This window comes from Anabas testudineus, chromosome 7 (genome assembly GCF_900324465.2).
Source record: "Anabas testudineus chromosome 7, fAnaTes1.2, whole genome shotgun sequence".
Taxonomy (NCBI): domain Eukaryota; kingdom Metazoa; phylum Chordata; class Actinopteri; order Anabantiformes; family Anabantidae; genus Anabas; species Anabas testudineus.
In genome coordinates, this window is record NC_046616.1 from 24,962,834 (window position 1) to 24,978,413 (window position 15,580).

A 15,580-nucleotide genomic window follows, 5' to 3' on the forward strand; every position below is an offset into this window, starting at 1 on the left:
AGTGAAATGACACTGGAATGAAAATCCAGAAAGCAGAGGAAGTGTCAGTTTAAAAAAGAAGCTAAAACATCAGTAAAATTGAGACAGATAAATGTGAATGAAACATCAAAGACATGTATCCATTTACATCTTCTTAAGTGATGAGAATGTTTAAACTTGCAGAAGAAGAGAAGTGAAAAGAAGAAATGAACAAACAGAAAGAAAATAAAGAGTAAGAAAATAAATAATTAAATTGGTGCTACCTATGTAATGGTACTAACAAATATTCAAATTTCTGGTTGTGCAGAAAAAGTCCCCTGAACTTACTACAGAATATATGTGATAGTATTAGATGTGTTCCAGTGAGACATTTTATTGTTGGTATATAACAGTTAGTTAATAGTCCAGTGTTTCTGAACCAACTATATACAATAAACAAGTATTAAACAGTAAAACAACTGTGAAATGTGAAAGGACCCAGCAACACAACATACATTACATGAAGGCCCGTAATATATTTGAAACATACAGGTGTCACACGTGTATGCATGTACACAGACGCGCGCGCGCACGCACACACACACACACACACACACACACACACACACACACACACACACACACACACACACACACACACACACACACACACACACACTCCCCGCCCCCTTTCAATTTGGTTTGGCCCAAACTGGCTCGAGCAGCAGCTCGTCAGCCTTTATTCCTGTGCTGCTGATGCTGCTGGAGAGGATGATGCTGTGCATTTCTGAATGACTTCACTGTCAATGGCCTGCTGCTGGACGGCTGCGCGATGAACGCATTGGCTTTTTACACTCGAAAGCCTGGATTTATTATGGATATCTTCTATTTCCTATCGATACTGCCAACGGTGTTGGCTGTGGAGGGTAAGTCGGTGGCCCACTCTTATTTAGACTCGAACAGTTGAATGTGTAGACTGCGCTGGGCGAACAGATGCACAGGAGAGCCTCATTATGAATGCAAATAATATAGTAGCTAAATTAAATTAAAATGGCGTTTGAATGGAGCTCTGGTACGCTACGTAACACGTTAGTAGAAGCCTATACGCTTGAGTCCGCCTGCTTCTATTAATTTCATTCTAGACCACGCTGTGGCGGCCTGATCAATATAATTCTTCTTATTGTTATTACAGCTTTTGCAACAGGCTGATACAGTATTAAACACTCACATCTCAATACTGAGAAATATATAGACGACTCTATACCATCTAATAATAGACTAAAGTCAAATGTTAGTGATAAACATAAAGTCAGTGTCCGAAACTGAGTTTAATACTGTACAAGTAATCCAAATAACCAAGAGTACAGATGTTTTTAATCGTTTTGAAACCATGAAATTATACATAATGATACATAACTATAGGTTTGTGTAAAATCTCAGTAACATTCTTCTATTTGGTTAAGTAAAGTGAAAAGTAAAGTAAAATTCAATTAAATTCAATTTTATTTGTATAGCGGCAAAAAGAAGAGGACCCCAGCAGACTAAGAGATACTAATTGTGCAACTAACTAAGAGATGGACCTGAGCCATCTCTATAAGCTTTATAAAAAAGGAAAGTTTTGAGTCTAGTCTTAAATGTAGTGTCTGCCTACCAAACCTGAACTGAGAGCTGGTTCCACAGGAGAGGAGCTTGATAGCTAAAGGCTCTGTCTCTCCTTTTACATTTGGAAACTCTAGGAACGACAAAGAGACCTGCAGAGAACGAAGTGTTCTGTCTTTAAGATAAGATGTAGCTTGATTATTACGTGCTTTGTATGTGAGGAGAAGGATATTGAATTCTATTCTGGATTTCACAGGGAGCCAATGTAGAGAAAATATGATCTCTCTTGCTAATTCCAGTCAGAACCCTGGCTGCAGCATTTTGGAACTACTGGAGGATTTTTAATCAGTTATTGGGACATCCCATTAATATTCCAGTCTGGAAGTAACAAACGCATGGACTATAATTTTAAGAATATTCCTTATATCTTATAAAATAATAATTATTATTTTATAAGATATATTTCAATCTAATCTCTTCAACCTTTGTGGCCTGCTGTGGGAGTCACTACCAAACCGCTGTAGAACAGCCAAAACATTGCTCAAACCCACACAGCTTTTATCTTTAGATCTAGTTATTGTTTAACAAGACATTAAAATTTTCATTTTTCAGAGTAGGCACCTTTTGCTTTGACAACAGCTTTCTACACTTTTCACACTTGTAATGGTTACCCCTCCAACAGCACTGCCCTTCATTTATTTACTGTATTATATTTAACTGCCACCAATTAATTTAACAGAAAACGTAAATGAGAGCACAAAACGTTACTACAATTATGACGGGTAAGTGAAGTCTGGACATGGTTATTTGCAGTTGTTCACAGTTGTTTTTATTTTATTTGTGATCATCAGAGAACAGGTTCAAAATTGTTCTCTATTCTTTGCCAGAAGCCTGTTTGCCTTGAGGAACAGGCTTCTGGCCTTTCTTATTTATTTATAATGTATTTTTGGACATAAGGTGGTTTACCCAACCTTGTTGCAGTGACGTGATCCAACATACAATGATATTTTAGATAACAGCATGTGTATCACACTTTCTTTCAGTGCTTTGTGTTGTTTATTGTTTCAACATGACATGTGCACAATGTCTGCTTTTAGGGTGGTATAAACTGGAATACATGGTGTGAGCCAGACCTACCCAGCATTGTTTTTGGACCTCAGGGAAGCTCTGCATAGTGGGGGAAAACCCAGCAACCAGGTTCCAGCATCTGGTCGAAAGCCTGAAATTGGTGTCTATGGTTTTGGAATCCACAGATTAGAATGCTAGTGTGGTCTTTTGTTGAGTAGTTGATAGCTGATACAAACTCTTCAAACAGAATGTAGACCAGATGTTTTAGGATTGAAGGGAACTGATGCAGTTTGACAACTAACTTAATAAAGTTCTGATGTTTCAACTGGCCAAAAGGAAGTAAAAGTGACTGCACTTCAAACGATCCCTTGTAGCATATTATACCGGAAGGGAGTCCAGTCTGGAAGTAACAAATGCATGGATTGGTTTTTCAGCATCAATTTGGGATTTTTTAAAATGTTTCTCAGGTGGAAAAAGGCAGTTCTAGAGATTTCTTTAATGTATGAAGATTTCTTTTATGTCATTATTTGAAGAGATCAGTCAGCAGAATTCCTATTATAAGGTCTGCTGTAAAGATGGTATCATTATCATATTTTTCCTTCTAATTTTTGTAATTTATTGTCCCACCAAGATTAACAGTTTATTCTTAATTATGCAAAAAATAGTGTTCTAGACCCACAAATTTTCAAAGTCCAAATTCTAATGTATTGTTTTTTACTTGGAAACATTAGGCAGACTTGCAGTGAGGATTTCCAACATGTATGTTATTCCAGGATTGATCCACCTGGCAGCAGTGTAAAAAGAGCACTGATGCAGCATTATGCCTGCTTCTTAGAGTTTATAGTAAATAAGCAAACAGCCATTTAAGAGACTGGCAACCTGTCCTGGCTGCCTCTCTCTCCTCACAACCTTCTAAAGAATAAGTAGCATAGTCGGCAGATGGATGTATTGACTGAATGTTTAAAAATGTGACATGCCTGGAAACCAAACAGATGCTTCTTCCTTTCATTAGATAGCAGTTCTTAAGGGTAACTAAAACCAAGTTTATTGGATGTGGCTCAACAAGACAAACCACTGAGCTTAGCATTAATGTTTGTGTGCAGCAAAGCTAGTTGCATTGAGGAATAATGTATAAATCTGTAATGCCACTGGTTGATAATCTGGTGTCAGCTTGCTTTCATGTTATGTAGAGACATTTATCCATCACAAGAACTTGGCTATAGGCTCAAATGTAGCCTATAGCCAAGTTTTTTTACTGCAGCTTATATGACCACTACTACTAAAATTAAATCATAAGTAAAAATGTGTACAATCTCTGCAATCTAGAGATGAGACATTATGGCTATCTCTAAATTGGCTAGACTTAGGTGTTAGCAATGTAATTATATGTTATAGTCATTATAGCATTTCTGTTTCAACTTAAAAATAGTATTTGAATTTGTGCAACCTAACATTTGTACTTATCCCTTATAGTCAACACTTTTTGTTTATTCAATAAAAAAGAAGCCAGCCTGGCCTCAGTGCCCTTTGCCAACATCTGTAAGTGGAAGTCAGTTATCTAAGCCAGTCAATATTCAACAGTAGGGGCAGCACAGTTCTCTTACGCCTTGGGCAGCAGTAACAATAAACACTAAGCATCAAAACAGCCCCATGACCCAGTTCTTCACTGGCCTATGGTTGGTTCACCATGGCAGAAAGCTAAAGCAACATCAATCGCCAGACTGTGTCAACCGTAGAGATGCTCCACATTGCACGACATTGTTATTATTTGTTAAACACAGAATCAGCTGAAGACGTTCATGGCAACACATGCAATACAAGGCTTTTCTCAGCACTTCTCTCCTGCTCCACACCTCTAACTCTTCAGCTCCCTAGTTCTTTTTCCTAGGACCAGACCTGTGTTCTGCAAGGCGTATAGCTATTAGCAGGCTAGCTGTTTCCATATACAAACAATGCTCTATCTATGGTAACATGTGCCTCCTGATAACATTATCAAAAGTCCTCTCACAAATGCAGGAGATCAGAAAGATTCCTGTAAGTTCAATTCAGCCCATCACATCATCAGAAAAGCACATAAACAAGTTGGACAAAGACAACAAAAACTCAACAAAACTAACAAAATCAACACACAAAGAGAGAAGCTGCTGTAACTGGCTTCCACCTAGTAGGTGCCATTCTACAATTCCATCATAACAGTGTCATTGGATGAATACTCACAGCTGACGCTGTCACTTTTTACACAATTTATTGTGCTCTACGTTTAATTTTTAATTGATACAAACACCAACTTTTACACAAATGTGTCTCATCAAGCATAATTCATTGTTTAAGTGGCTTTACCCTGATCACTACATTATTATCAGGTCCACAGTAGAAATTTGAACCTGACATTAAATACAATATACTTGTGGAAACCTGCCCCCAGGATTATTAGATCCACAATGCAGTGAACCTGAACAGAGTAAGAACACAAATAGTTTAGAGTGCCACAGGAACCTTTCTGATTTTTAATAAAGTTGCAGAAGTTTTAACATTTTCATTATGTTCCTCATAGGTTATCGAACCACGATTTTTTTTCAATTTGCTTTCACACCTACAGGATTTAGTTCGATTAAATCGGACTCAAGTTCGTTTTCCCTCTTAGTGCGGTTCGTTTTGTCCGGTGTGAACACGGTAATCGCACTCGAGTGCGCACTAAAACAACCGCACCGAGACCCCCAAAACGGGGTGGTCTCGATCCGCATCATCTAACGAACTCTGGTGCGGTCCTCCTGGTGGGAACGCGTACCGAACTAAAACGGGACCAAACGCTATGAATCGCAATCATTTGAGGACTTTGGGTAGTGTGTAGATTCCAATTTCTTTCGTTTGTCCAACAAAAACATGCTGTCTGCTTAATGGAGGACAAATGTGGAGACGATAGGAGATGAAGTGTCTCACAGACACCAGGTCTGATGACTCTGCAGGCGAAGTAACGTAATAAACATTAATGAACGGGATGATCGATCTGCATTAACATTTATAATAATCTCCCTACTGTCACTCAAACATACAGTAGAACAACACTTTATCTTCTTCCTGTATTTACTTTTTATTTCCCGCAGCAGAAACAATCTGACCAATAAGCGGAGAGGTCGTTCTCACATAGTTTGAAGTGACGTGTTTTGGTTCGTTTGGATTTTTACTCGGTGTGAAACGAAACCGAACCGAAGAGAAACTGATACAATGTTACAAACTAATCAACTGATTCGGACCAAAGCAAACAAATTAAGGTGTGAAAGCGAAGTTGTATTGTTGTAGAGACACTTATTTACTGAGGTTCGCTTTCACACCTTAATTCGTTTCCTTTGGTCCGACAAACAAAAAAGAGGAAAATCTACACACTACCCAAAGACCTCAAATCATGCGATTCATAGCGTTTGTAGGCCTACCCGTTTTGGTTCGGTGCACGTTCTCACCAGGAGGACAGCACCAGAATTCGCTAAGTGATTTGGATCGAGACCACCTCATTTTGGGGGTTTTGGTGCGGTTGTTTTAGTGCGCACTCGAGTGCCATTACCGTGTTCACACCGGACAAAACGAACCGCACTAAGAGGGAAAACGAACTTGAGTCCGACTTAATCTAACTAAATCCTGTAGGTGTGAAAGCAAATTGAAAAAAAATCGTGGTTCGATAACCTATGAGGAACATAATGAAAATGCATAATATTTCCTCAAACGTAAAAGACTCTTTAAGTACTTCAGTGTATTTTCTCTAACAAGACACTGACTGTAAATCCCCTGAAGCAGAACTTTTAGTGAGCCTAAGTCTACTGATGCCTGTTCAATTTCCTCAGGAGATGAGATGATTCAGTCCACGTGACATCTGGTCAATCACTCCCTGCGCTGACTGTCCAACAACTCAGTGTCCTGACATATAAATGAAATATTTCAACTTATCCCCAAATTGGGTTTGTAGAATAGTTTTTAGTAGTCTGAGTAGTAGTTTAGTCTGAACAATATTAGACTGCAGAGACAACACAGTTTCACAGCATATCCTTTGGCTATTTTATGAGTTGGCATAAGCTTTTTCAATTGCATTCCATCTAAACCTTGCAAACAGGAGATACATTTTGTTATTTTATTAAAGTAACGTCTGAACATTAAGAGTGTAGTGTAGTGCTTTCATGTTTCATGACAGGGACAAGAAAGAAATAATTCATTTACAGTGAAGTAGGTTTTCATTTCCCCCAACAACACTGAACACAACTATGTGCATGCAAGTGTTAAAGGTCTGTAGACAGGCACTGGTAGGCCCAAAAGGCTGGAGTTGTGGTGTTTGAGAAGGACTTTTGGTTGTGGAAACCTCTATGTTGAATAACTTTAGCAGAAGATTGTTGACTGACAATCATCATCTGGTGGCACTTTCAGAAACTCCTGAATTTGGATTCTTATGTTTGTGACCACCAAGATTTTGGTGTATATTTACTCAAGCTATATTTTATTTCTTGTTGAATGTAGCCACAATAGCTGCATAGTAATGCTAAACAGCTAATGTGGCTAACGTTAGCTTCTCTCATACTTGGGAACAGGACAAATGTTCGGGCTAATTAAACAGTGGGACAGTCAGGATGCCCTTTTGAGACATTGTGTGAAACTAATTTAAAGGCAGTGGTGGATTGGATTGTGGTATAGAAATATTTTTATCTGAAACCATTATAACATTATAATGTAGAACTTAGCAATGTCTGTTGCTACCACAAAATCTCTATGATCCTGCTGCTGCATGTCTGTGTTCCCATTTTTTAAATAGGATACTGCAGGCTATGTTCCATAACGGTATCAAACTGTTCTGCCTCCTGGAGAAAACTTCATATCATCATATGGTTCTCTTGTCTTCATCAGACTTTAATACCAAAGAAATGTCTCATAAAGCGATTGGGAGGAGAGTGAGCACCTCCAATGCTTGACCCCATTGTATTTAGTCAGAAAACAATAGAATGCTCTCTTGGTTGAGATTGAGTTACTGTCCCATGTGAAAGTAGTTTAAATAATGTTCATACGTTGGAGCATGAGCTTGATAGGCCGATTGGTTATCAAATGAAGGAATAGCACCAGACCTTAGTGGTAGAGCAAATGGCTCCAAGTGGCTTGGAAGACAAAACTTTTATCAGTCAATTTGTGCTATAACTCTCAACTATAGTCGACAGCTAACCTCCATCACATATTTTTGATCAATCTATTCTATATTCACAAAACTGTTACTGAGAAAACCCTTACTGAATGTTTTAAAATTAAGTATTCTGAATCACAGTTCTATCAGATGTAATAATAATAACAAAAATAACCCCCCTTGGACATTAGGTAGTACTAGTTGGTATACAGTACATTCCAACCATCAACTATAAAAACCGTAACCCATGGTCAAACCACAGACTCAAGTTGTTCAAATTTGGCAGTTTGTATAGGATCACCTTTTGCTTAGCAGTGGAAAAGCCTGGAGTGGAAGACTCCTTGGTACATGCCTTTATGCATGCCTGGTTCTGGGGAACAGTGTCCTGATCAATTCCAAACTCATGGCATGTGTACACCAAGTGTTGTTTAAGCAGCATTTGGAGTGACACACATTTGTTTCTACTACAGTAGTTGCTTGTTTACTTGTGAGAGTATAAAGAAGAGTAAAGAAGAGTCAATAAGAACACAGTGAATAAGAGAAAACTACATTTTAAAACTTAGACAAAGCAAGTGTTAGAAGTGCGTAAGAGGTAAAATATGATGCTATTATAAAATCCTATTAACACTACAAGTCTGTTTACATGTGGATTAAAATTAAATAACACAACCACAAAGTAAGAATAAGATCATAGGAAGTTTAGTTTGAAAGCTGGTTCTGAAAGAGGCATGGCAGGCAACACGCCATTAAACAAAGTGACTTTTGCTGATGTATCCCTGTAGATTTAATCCAGTGTGGCATAAAGAGCATGGCACAGTCTAGAAGGATTATGTGTGCTGGACTTAGTTGGCCCACTCTCTCCTCTTCTTTGCCCTACTTTTCATTAAATCTTGTAGAGAATGCCAAAACAGTAGTCTTCTCTCTCTCTCTACACACACATATATGTATGTGTGCGTGTGTGTAGAGAGGGAGAGTGATACATGCTCAAAGGTTTGGGATCACTTGCACATTTCTTTGTTTTCCACCAAAAAAAAAACACATATTCAATTAAACAATTAAAATTAATCATATGATTTTTAAAGAATGATCTGCATTTTTACAGTAGTGAAAAAAGGTATAATGAATCATTAAATTCATACAGCCCAGTAATAATCATTAACTGTTCGTGCTTTAGGTTTCAGTTTGAACAGAATTCACCTTATTGAAGACCTACTTGAGGTCTTGATAGTCTTGATGAAGAATAACACTACTCTGATGCAGCACTCATGGGACCAAACGAGGGAGAAGCTACAGCAAGGAGACAAGTGGTTAAACAGGACATGCCCCTCAGCCTAAGATCCTCCCTGAGCTCCACTCAATATTGGGATTGCGTTCATGGAGCCAGGTTGCTCCAAAGACCAAGGGGAGCTGGGGGTATCTGATGACAAGAAAATAAATATTTTCATGGTGATTCTCAATAGACAGATAGATAGGAAAAGTTTGTCTGGAACTGGAGTGGATTAAGATAAAGATAAAGATAAACTTTATTGTCATTGCAACAACAAGATAAAGGATTGTCAAGAGTGGTTACCTGGACTGGTGGCTGCAGTGCTTCAGTTTAGACTTTCTACTGTTAATCCAGGGTTTCAACAATATTTTGAGGGTCTGCCCTCGAGTCAATAAGAGCAGAGATGCAGATGTTCTGATCAGGGAGCGTAAGAGTAACTGGAGTGAGGGGCTGACAGGCTTGGTTAGAGCTGTCTTTTTCTGGACAATGTTGGACGCAGATGCCTGCACCACTGCAATACAAACAGAGAATTTCCCTTAATCGTCTAATACCTCTTCTGGGTTGGTCTAGTTCTGCCGATCTGCATGGATTCAGACAATTACTGCTGTGAGCTGGGCTGAACAGATTACTGAGTCTCTGAAGAGCAGAAAAGGGAAATTTGTCGGTTGTACTGAAAGGCAGAAAGTGAATGGTGGAAAAGTAGTGTGATTAGAACCAGAGCTATAAACGCTTCTGGCCCTCTCTCTAATGCAGCAATCAATGCTATCTGCCATTTCAATGAGATTTTCTGGGGTTTTGGGTAATGCTTGGGCTGCCATTTCATCCTTAACCTTTTCTGTCAAATCTGCATAGAATGCATCATACAACACATAATGTTTCCAATTACCGAGCTTGGTTGGTTCAAAGGCTTTAATGAACTCTTTGGAAAATTCTGTACAGAATAATGACTTCTGTGTCCACTCGGCCTGACACCATTCTTTCACTGGTCCTGTTAGATGGGAGCAAACAAAGGCTACGTAAATCTAGGCAACGCAAGGCAAAGCAGAGAGTTGGATTTCGAAAGAAAAAGAAAGAGCTGAAGTGTCACTTGCCTATTGTTCTGGTGAGCTAACAGAGCTACTAGCTTTACTTCTATTCACCAGTGGCTCTGACACCTGGCTTGCTGCTTCCTCCAGTCTCCTTATTAATCGATATTGATACTAACAGAAACCAAGCAGCTGGAAAATTGGGCCATTTGGATGTAACAGTGGATAAAATTCCAGCCTGTCTCTGAAAACCAATACAAGACTGAAACTATTCATATTGAGCTTTATTTTACTACAGGCACAATACCAGTGTTAGGCTAAATGTGCTAGTTTATTAGCACGTTAGTTTGGGTTTTCTATATGATTCTGTATACAGGTATAATTTTAAGTTCTGTTGACAGCTGTAGTGATTTGGTGCTATATAAAAAAATAATTTAGGTCAGGTTGTCCATAAATGCCCTTATTGTAGGATGTCTCAGGCTGACTTTCTGTCCTCTGGGCAGGTGATAATCTCAATAATGGTAAAGACTAGTGAAGAGATTGTGCTTCCTGCTATGATGCCTATTACCAGTTGCTGCCATGTTGCTTTGTGGTATTCAATTGTGAGAGCTGAGATATCCTGGGAATAAGCTTTCACCAATGGATTTAGGAAGACCAGATCATGTTTGCGTGCTCCAAGCACCCAGGGAAGCCATCAATCCCTGCTTTTTGCCCAGAGGTGTTGATATAGTTGTTCTTCTTTAAGTAGACTGCTAGCCAGAATGTTAAAGAAAATCATTCCTTCAATGTTCAGTATCTTGTTTTGGTGAAATAAGGTAATGTCAGCAGAATTTTTTTTTTTATAAAAACCCCTCCCGCCCATTCTTCAGCCTTTCAGCCTCCAAAGGAGCCACAGCACATTAGATATGTTCTTATGTAATGTGTTGTCAATTTATGACAGGTGGTTTGCTCTCCTGAAAAATAAAAGTTGGTTCTTGATCTCTGCTTGCAGCATTTCCCTTCCCTGTTTTTTTCTCCTGGAGCTTTCCCTGTTTATTTGACTGCCATCTTTCATCAAACAATCTCTCTCCCCCTGTCTCCTGGATTTAGTTGGGATAAATGGTGGATTCCACCTCTTCTCTGCAATGCCGAAGCGCTGAGCCAAATAGCTGTAAAGGATTCTCCCATTTTGTCCAACTTCTTTGCAGCAGTTCCCTGTAGCTGCTTTAGATTAGCGTCTTGCTGCATTTATCAGATGTGCTTAAGATTCTGATTATAGACTGATGTACCAACATCTCCCTCAGAATTCATGAAGTAGAAAAGCATCCCTACATCATCACAAAACAACCACCATGCGTGACAGTAAATATAATGTTCTTACTGTGAACTGCTGTCTTTGAGTCTTTGACTCAACTGCAGAAAGTGTCACTGCCACTGGATGTCATCAGGGTGTATTTTAGCAAAGCTGGGACAAGCCTTCTACAAAAGTCTTCTCGCTTAGCACTTGCATGAATACTGAGTGGGTAGTGTCTTTCTAATGTTAGACTTGTGAACACTGACAGGGTATTTTCCTGATCTCCTTTTTATTTTCCTTAATCAAAACTGAGAACGTGCAGCTTTTCAGGGACAGGGTCAGAAATTTACACAATAGAAAGAAAAAAATATATAACATATGCAATAATGAGATAACAATGACTGTAGTGTCACCCTGCCTGTGTACCACCTGTCCAGTCTGAAGCAATACTCTTCTACTAGTTTTATTTCTTTAGTTTACAATTGCAGAATACATCTTCGTGTCAGTGAGATGTCTTGATTAAATAAGGTTTAGCTAACCAACGTTTTGCAGCAGTGCTTGCTGCTAGCATTGAACTGAAACAATGAGACAATAGTCTCACATAGTCATTCACCACGCACGTACATACATAATAACATTTGCTGTTTTATGCAGGACAGCTGAACTTTTGTTAAAGACTTAATGTTTCACAGAAGTGTATTTATTATGATTGTTTTTATATTTGGCAAACTTTCTTTGTTGCATGCTGTGAGAAGCCTTGGTAGTACCATTGTGTAAAATTGCTGGATGGGTAAGTAAGTAAGTATGTGAAAGGCAAATGATAGAAATGAAAGACCAACTTTGGTCTTTAGGTACTTAGGTAGAGCAGTTGTCTGCCAATCACAGGATTTGCGGTTCAATTCCTGGCTGCCATGTTACATGCCAAAGTGTCCTTGGGCAAGATACTGAACCCCAAGTTGCCCCCGATGAGTCAGGTCAGCTGCATAGCAGCTCTGCCATCGGTGTGTGAAAGTGTGTGTGCTTGTGTGTGTGAATGGGTGAATGAGCCGCAGTGTAAAGTGTTTTGAGTACCAGCTAGGTAGAAAAGCGTTATATAAGTGCAGACCATTTACCATTTAACTTTGTTGCTACTACATGTAAAATGTACTTTTACACAGTTGACAGGTCAAGATTCACATGTGAGCTCTCCAGTGTTGTTAGGGGCTTGTGTTGTTCTTGAAGAGTGACAGGTAGCTTCACCACACCATATTTATTTTTATGGAATTTTAATTTGTATGTGATTTTTTAAATGTAACTTAATTTGTGTAATGTTTTTATGTTTTAAGTATTTATATATATATATTTTAAAAAAAATACAGTTTGTTCAAATTATTTCCTAGGTAAAATTGTGGCGTTTCATATTGTTCTCTAAAAAATGAATATACTTTGAATAAAAAGAAAAATTAAGAATTTCTAACTGCTTTTCATTTTTGTCTTCTGCAGAAGTACTAATGGATTCAACAACAGCAACAGCAGAGCTCGGCTGGACCATCTACCCATCACAGGGGGTGAGTGGGACAAACCAAGACACTAGAAACAGTATGTAAACATGCAGTCAATATTTAACACAACCATGGTGACTTCACTAGAAAATACAAATGCCTCTTGACAGCCCTGTGTAACTTTATGTTCACCACAATAAACATAAACAAATAATGAAGCTACATGTATAAATAGAGAACTTAGGGAGGTGGTTGGGGTGGATGAAGTTTGTGAAATGAAAGAATTTATGAACCACAGAACACAGGAAGTCCAGAGTCTGCAATAGAGTTACTGTGTTATTACTCTATTTGCAATTTGTCATTTATATTAATTGTGTCATTATTTTAACAATGAGATTGAATGCAGTTTAGTTGTATGTAGCTCTTTTTAGGAGACTGGGTTGCTTTTGATTGTGTTTCCATATTCTGATACACTAATCTGTTGTCAGTGTTTAGATGTACAAACAACGTGGGAAGTGTAAATGGAAGTAGTCTCAATGACCAATTCATGAGTTGGTCAAGGGGACAAGAATAACTGAGATACTATAATGCTCTAGTTAATTTTGTCCTGTCAGGTGCATGGCAGTGCAGCCAAAGCGCTTCTGGATGAATGAAAAGCAGTTTAAAAGCCCCTTTAGTACCAGTTAGGTTGAAAAGCACTATATAAGTGCAGACCATTTACCATTTTAATCTTCCAGCTACAAAAGTTCAATTTACTGTAGCAAGTGTTAGTACAGGGGATGATACTGGACAGAGATCTGAATAAATAAATGAAATGTACAATTCAAGATTGAAGTTTCAAAAAACCTTATTAATCCCAAAGGGAAAGTATTTTCCCTCATTACAGCTGCTATCAGTTTTTAAAAAGAATAGATCTACAACAACACAAATACAAATCAACATCAAGGAAAAAACTCAAGAACAGAGATATCTAAAGATGGATGAAACAGTCAATAATAGTTGTGTGATGGAGAGTGAGAACATAAATATGACAAAAATAAAGATTATGATCATTGTAAATCTTCCTTCGTCTTGCAGAGGGTGAAGGAGCTGTAAAGATTGATGGTGACTAGGAGAAAGGATCTCCTGTGGAGCACTGTGGAGCATTTGACATTGATCAGTCTCTGTCTGAATGTGCTCCTCTGTCCAGCCAGCACACTATGTAGTGGTTGGGAGGGATTATCCATGATTGAGAGGTGTTTGGACAGTATCCTCCTCCTGATTACAGCATGTAGAGGGTTCAACTCCTCTCGCAGAACAGAACCAACCCTCCTTCTCCAGTCCAGATTGTTGTCACAAGTACACTACCAGGTGTTTGTACTCTGATACGACCTCCACCTCCTCCAGAGGAGTGACAGGACCCAACACCAGCTCCTTAGTTTCAATGATACTGAGCTGTAGTGGTGTGTCGTTCGTGAACGTTTTGTTCAATATGAACTAATCTTTTATATGATTTGGGAGTCCTCTCCGTGAGTGATTTGTTCATTTCCGGTAATTGCAGTACCTTCTCTCGCCACATGGCAGCAGCTGCATAAGCTCAGTCAGCAGTACAGGAAACAGAAATTATTAGTTCACGACTCACTCAACTGTGCATCCGTCCTCAGCTCCTCGTTTTTTTGTCACGTGACAGCCAGACCGCTCAGGCTCTGTGGCAGCAATCACTACAGGAGTCGTTCATAAGGATCGTTAAAAAGTTATTTCGTTCATTTGTCATGTTACAGCTGTAGCTCAGCTACAGGACTGAGAAACAAGGAAATGAATGATGTCTGATATCTGACGTTCATTTATTGGTCACCTGACGCATTATTTATTCATGGAATCATAATTAGTGGTCTTTCATTCTAGTAGATGTGTGTAGTGTTATTGTATATATAATGTAAAGTGTGTTTGTAAATAAATACTTAAAATTATACCAACATGTTGATTTTGTGTTATACTCTACCACAACATAATAAAATATAACAATATTAATAACAACAAATATAATAATAATGATAACAACACCAATAATAATAACAATAATAATAATGTCACGTTTTGTACATAATAAATGCACCATTTCAACATTTTAGGGGACTTATTATTACTTTTCGCTTTAAAAGTCTCACTAATCACTAACTAAACCAGGTTATCTTCAGTGTATAGTGTTTGATAACCGCGGTCATTTTTTACAACGCCCACAAGAGGGTTACAGTGCCACTTGTTGTAAAATGAACGAAATGAAGGAAATGACTCAAAATTATTTGTTCAATTTACTGTTACTGGGTGAGAGTTAAAGATCTGAGTCAGGTAAAAGAATCTAACTTCCCATCTCCACTGAGCTGGAGATGGTTGAGCTCATTCTGGTCCACAAAACTCTTTGCCACTGTCTAGTACTCTGATGTTTCCACCCTGAATACATCCTACAACAAAAGAGTCTTCAGAGATTTTTGAAGATTGGAGGACTGGAGTTGTACCTGAAGTTTTCTCTCCACTGTTGCCAAAATCTTGCTCAAATGGGACTATTAGGTTTTCTGTGTAATTCTCTATACAATTATACTCTGTAAGGTCTTAATCCTTACACTGTAAACTGCCTTGAGATTACTTCTGTTGTGATTTGGTGCTATACAAATTGAATTGAATTGATTTCAATTCAATTCTAAGGTATACAGGGTGAAGAGGAGTGACTGATAGGGTAGTGGTAAGAGTGCTGCCCTCCATGCAGGAGACTGGTGTTTG

General features: G+C 38.5%; 1 protein-coding gene across 1 annotated transcript in view; it reads left to right on the forward strand.

Moving 5' to 3' along the window:
* Positions 1-760: 760 nt before the first annotated feature.
* LOC113167623 (ephrin type-B receptor 2-like) overlaps positions 761-15,580 on the forward strand; it is a 31,123-nt gene continuing 16,303 nt past the window's right edge. The window contains exons 1-2 of the mRNA XM_026368400.1: positions 761-884; positions 12,825-12,889. Of these exons, the coding sequence (XP_026224185.1) occupies positions 791-884; positions 12,825-12,889 (159 nt within the window). The 5' untranslated portion in view covers positions 761-790. The remainder of the gene's footprint in view (positions 885-12,824; positions 12,890-15,580) is intronic.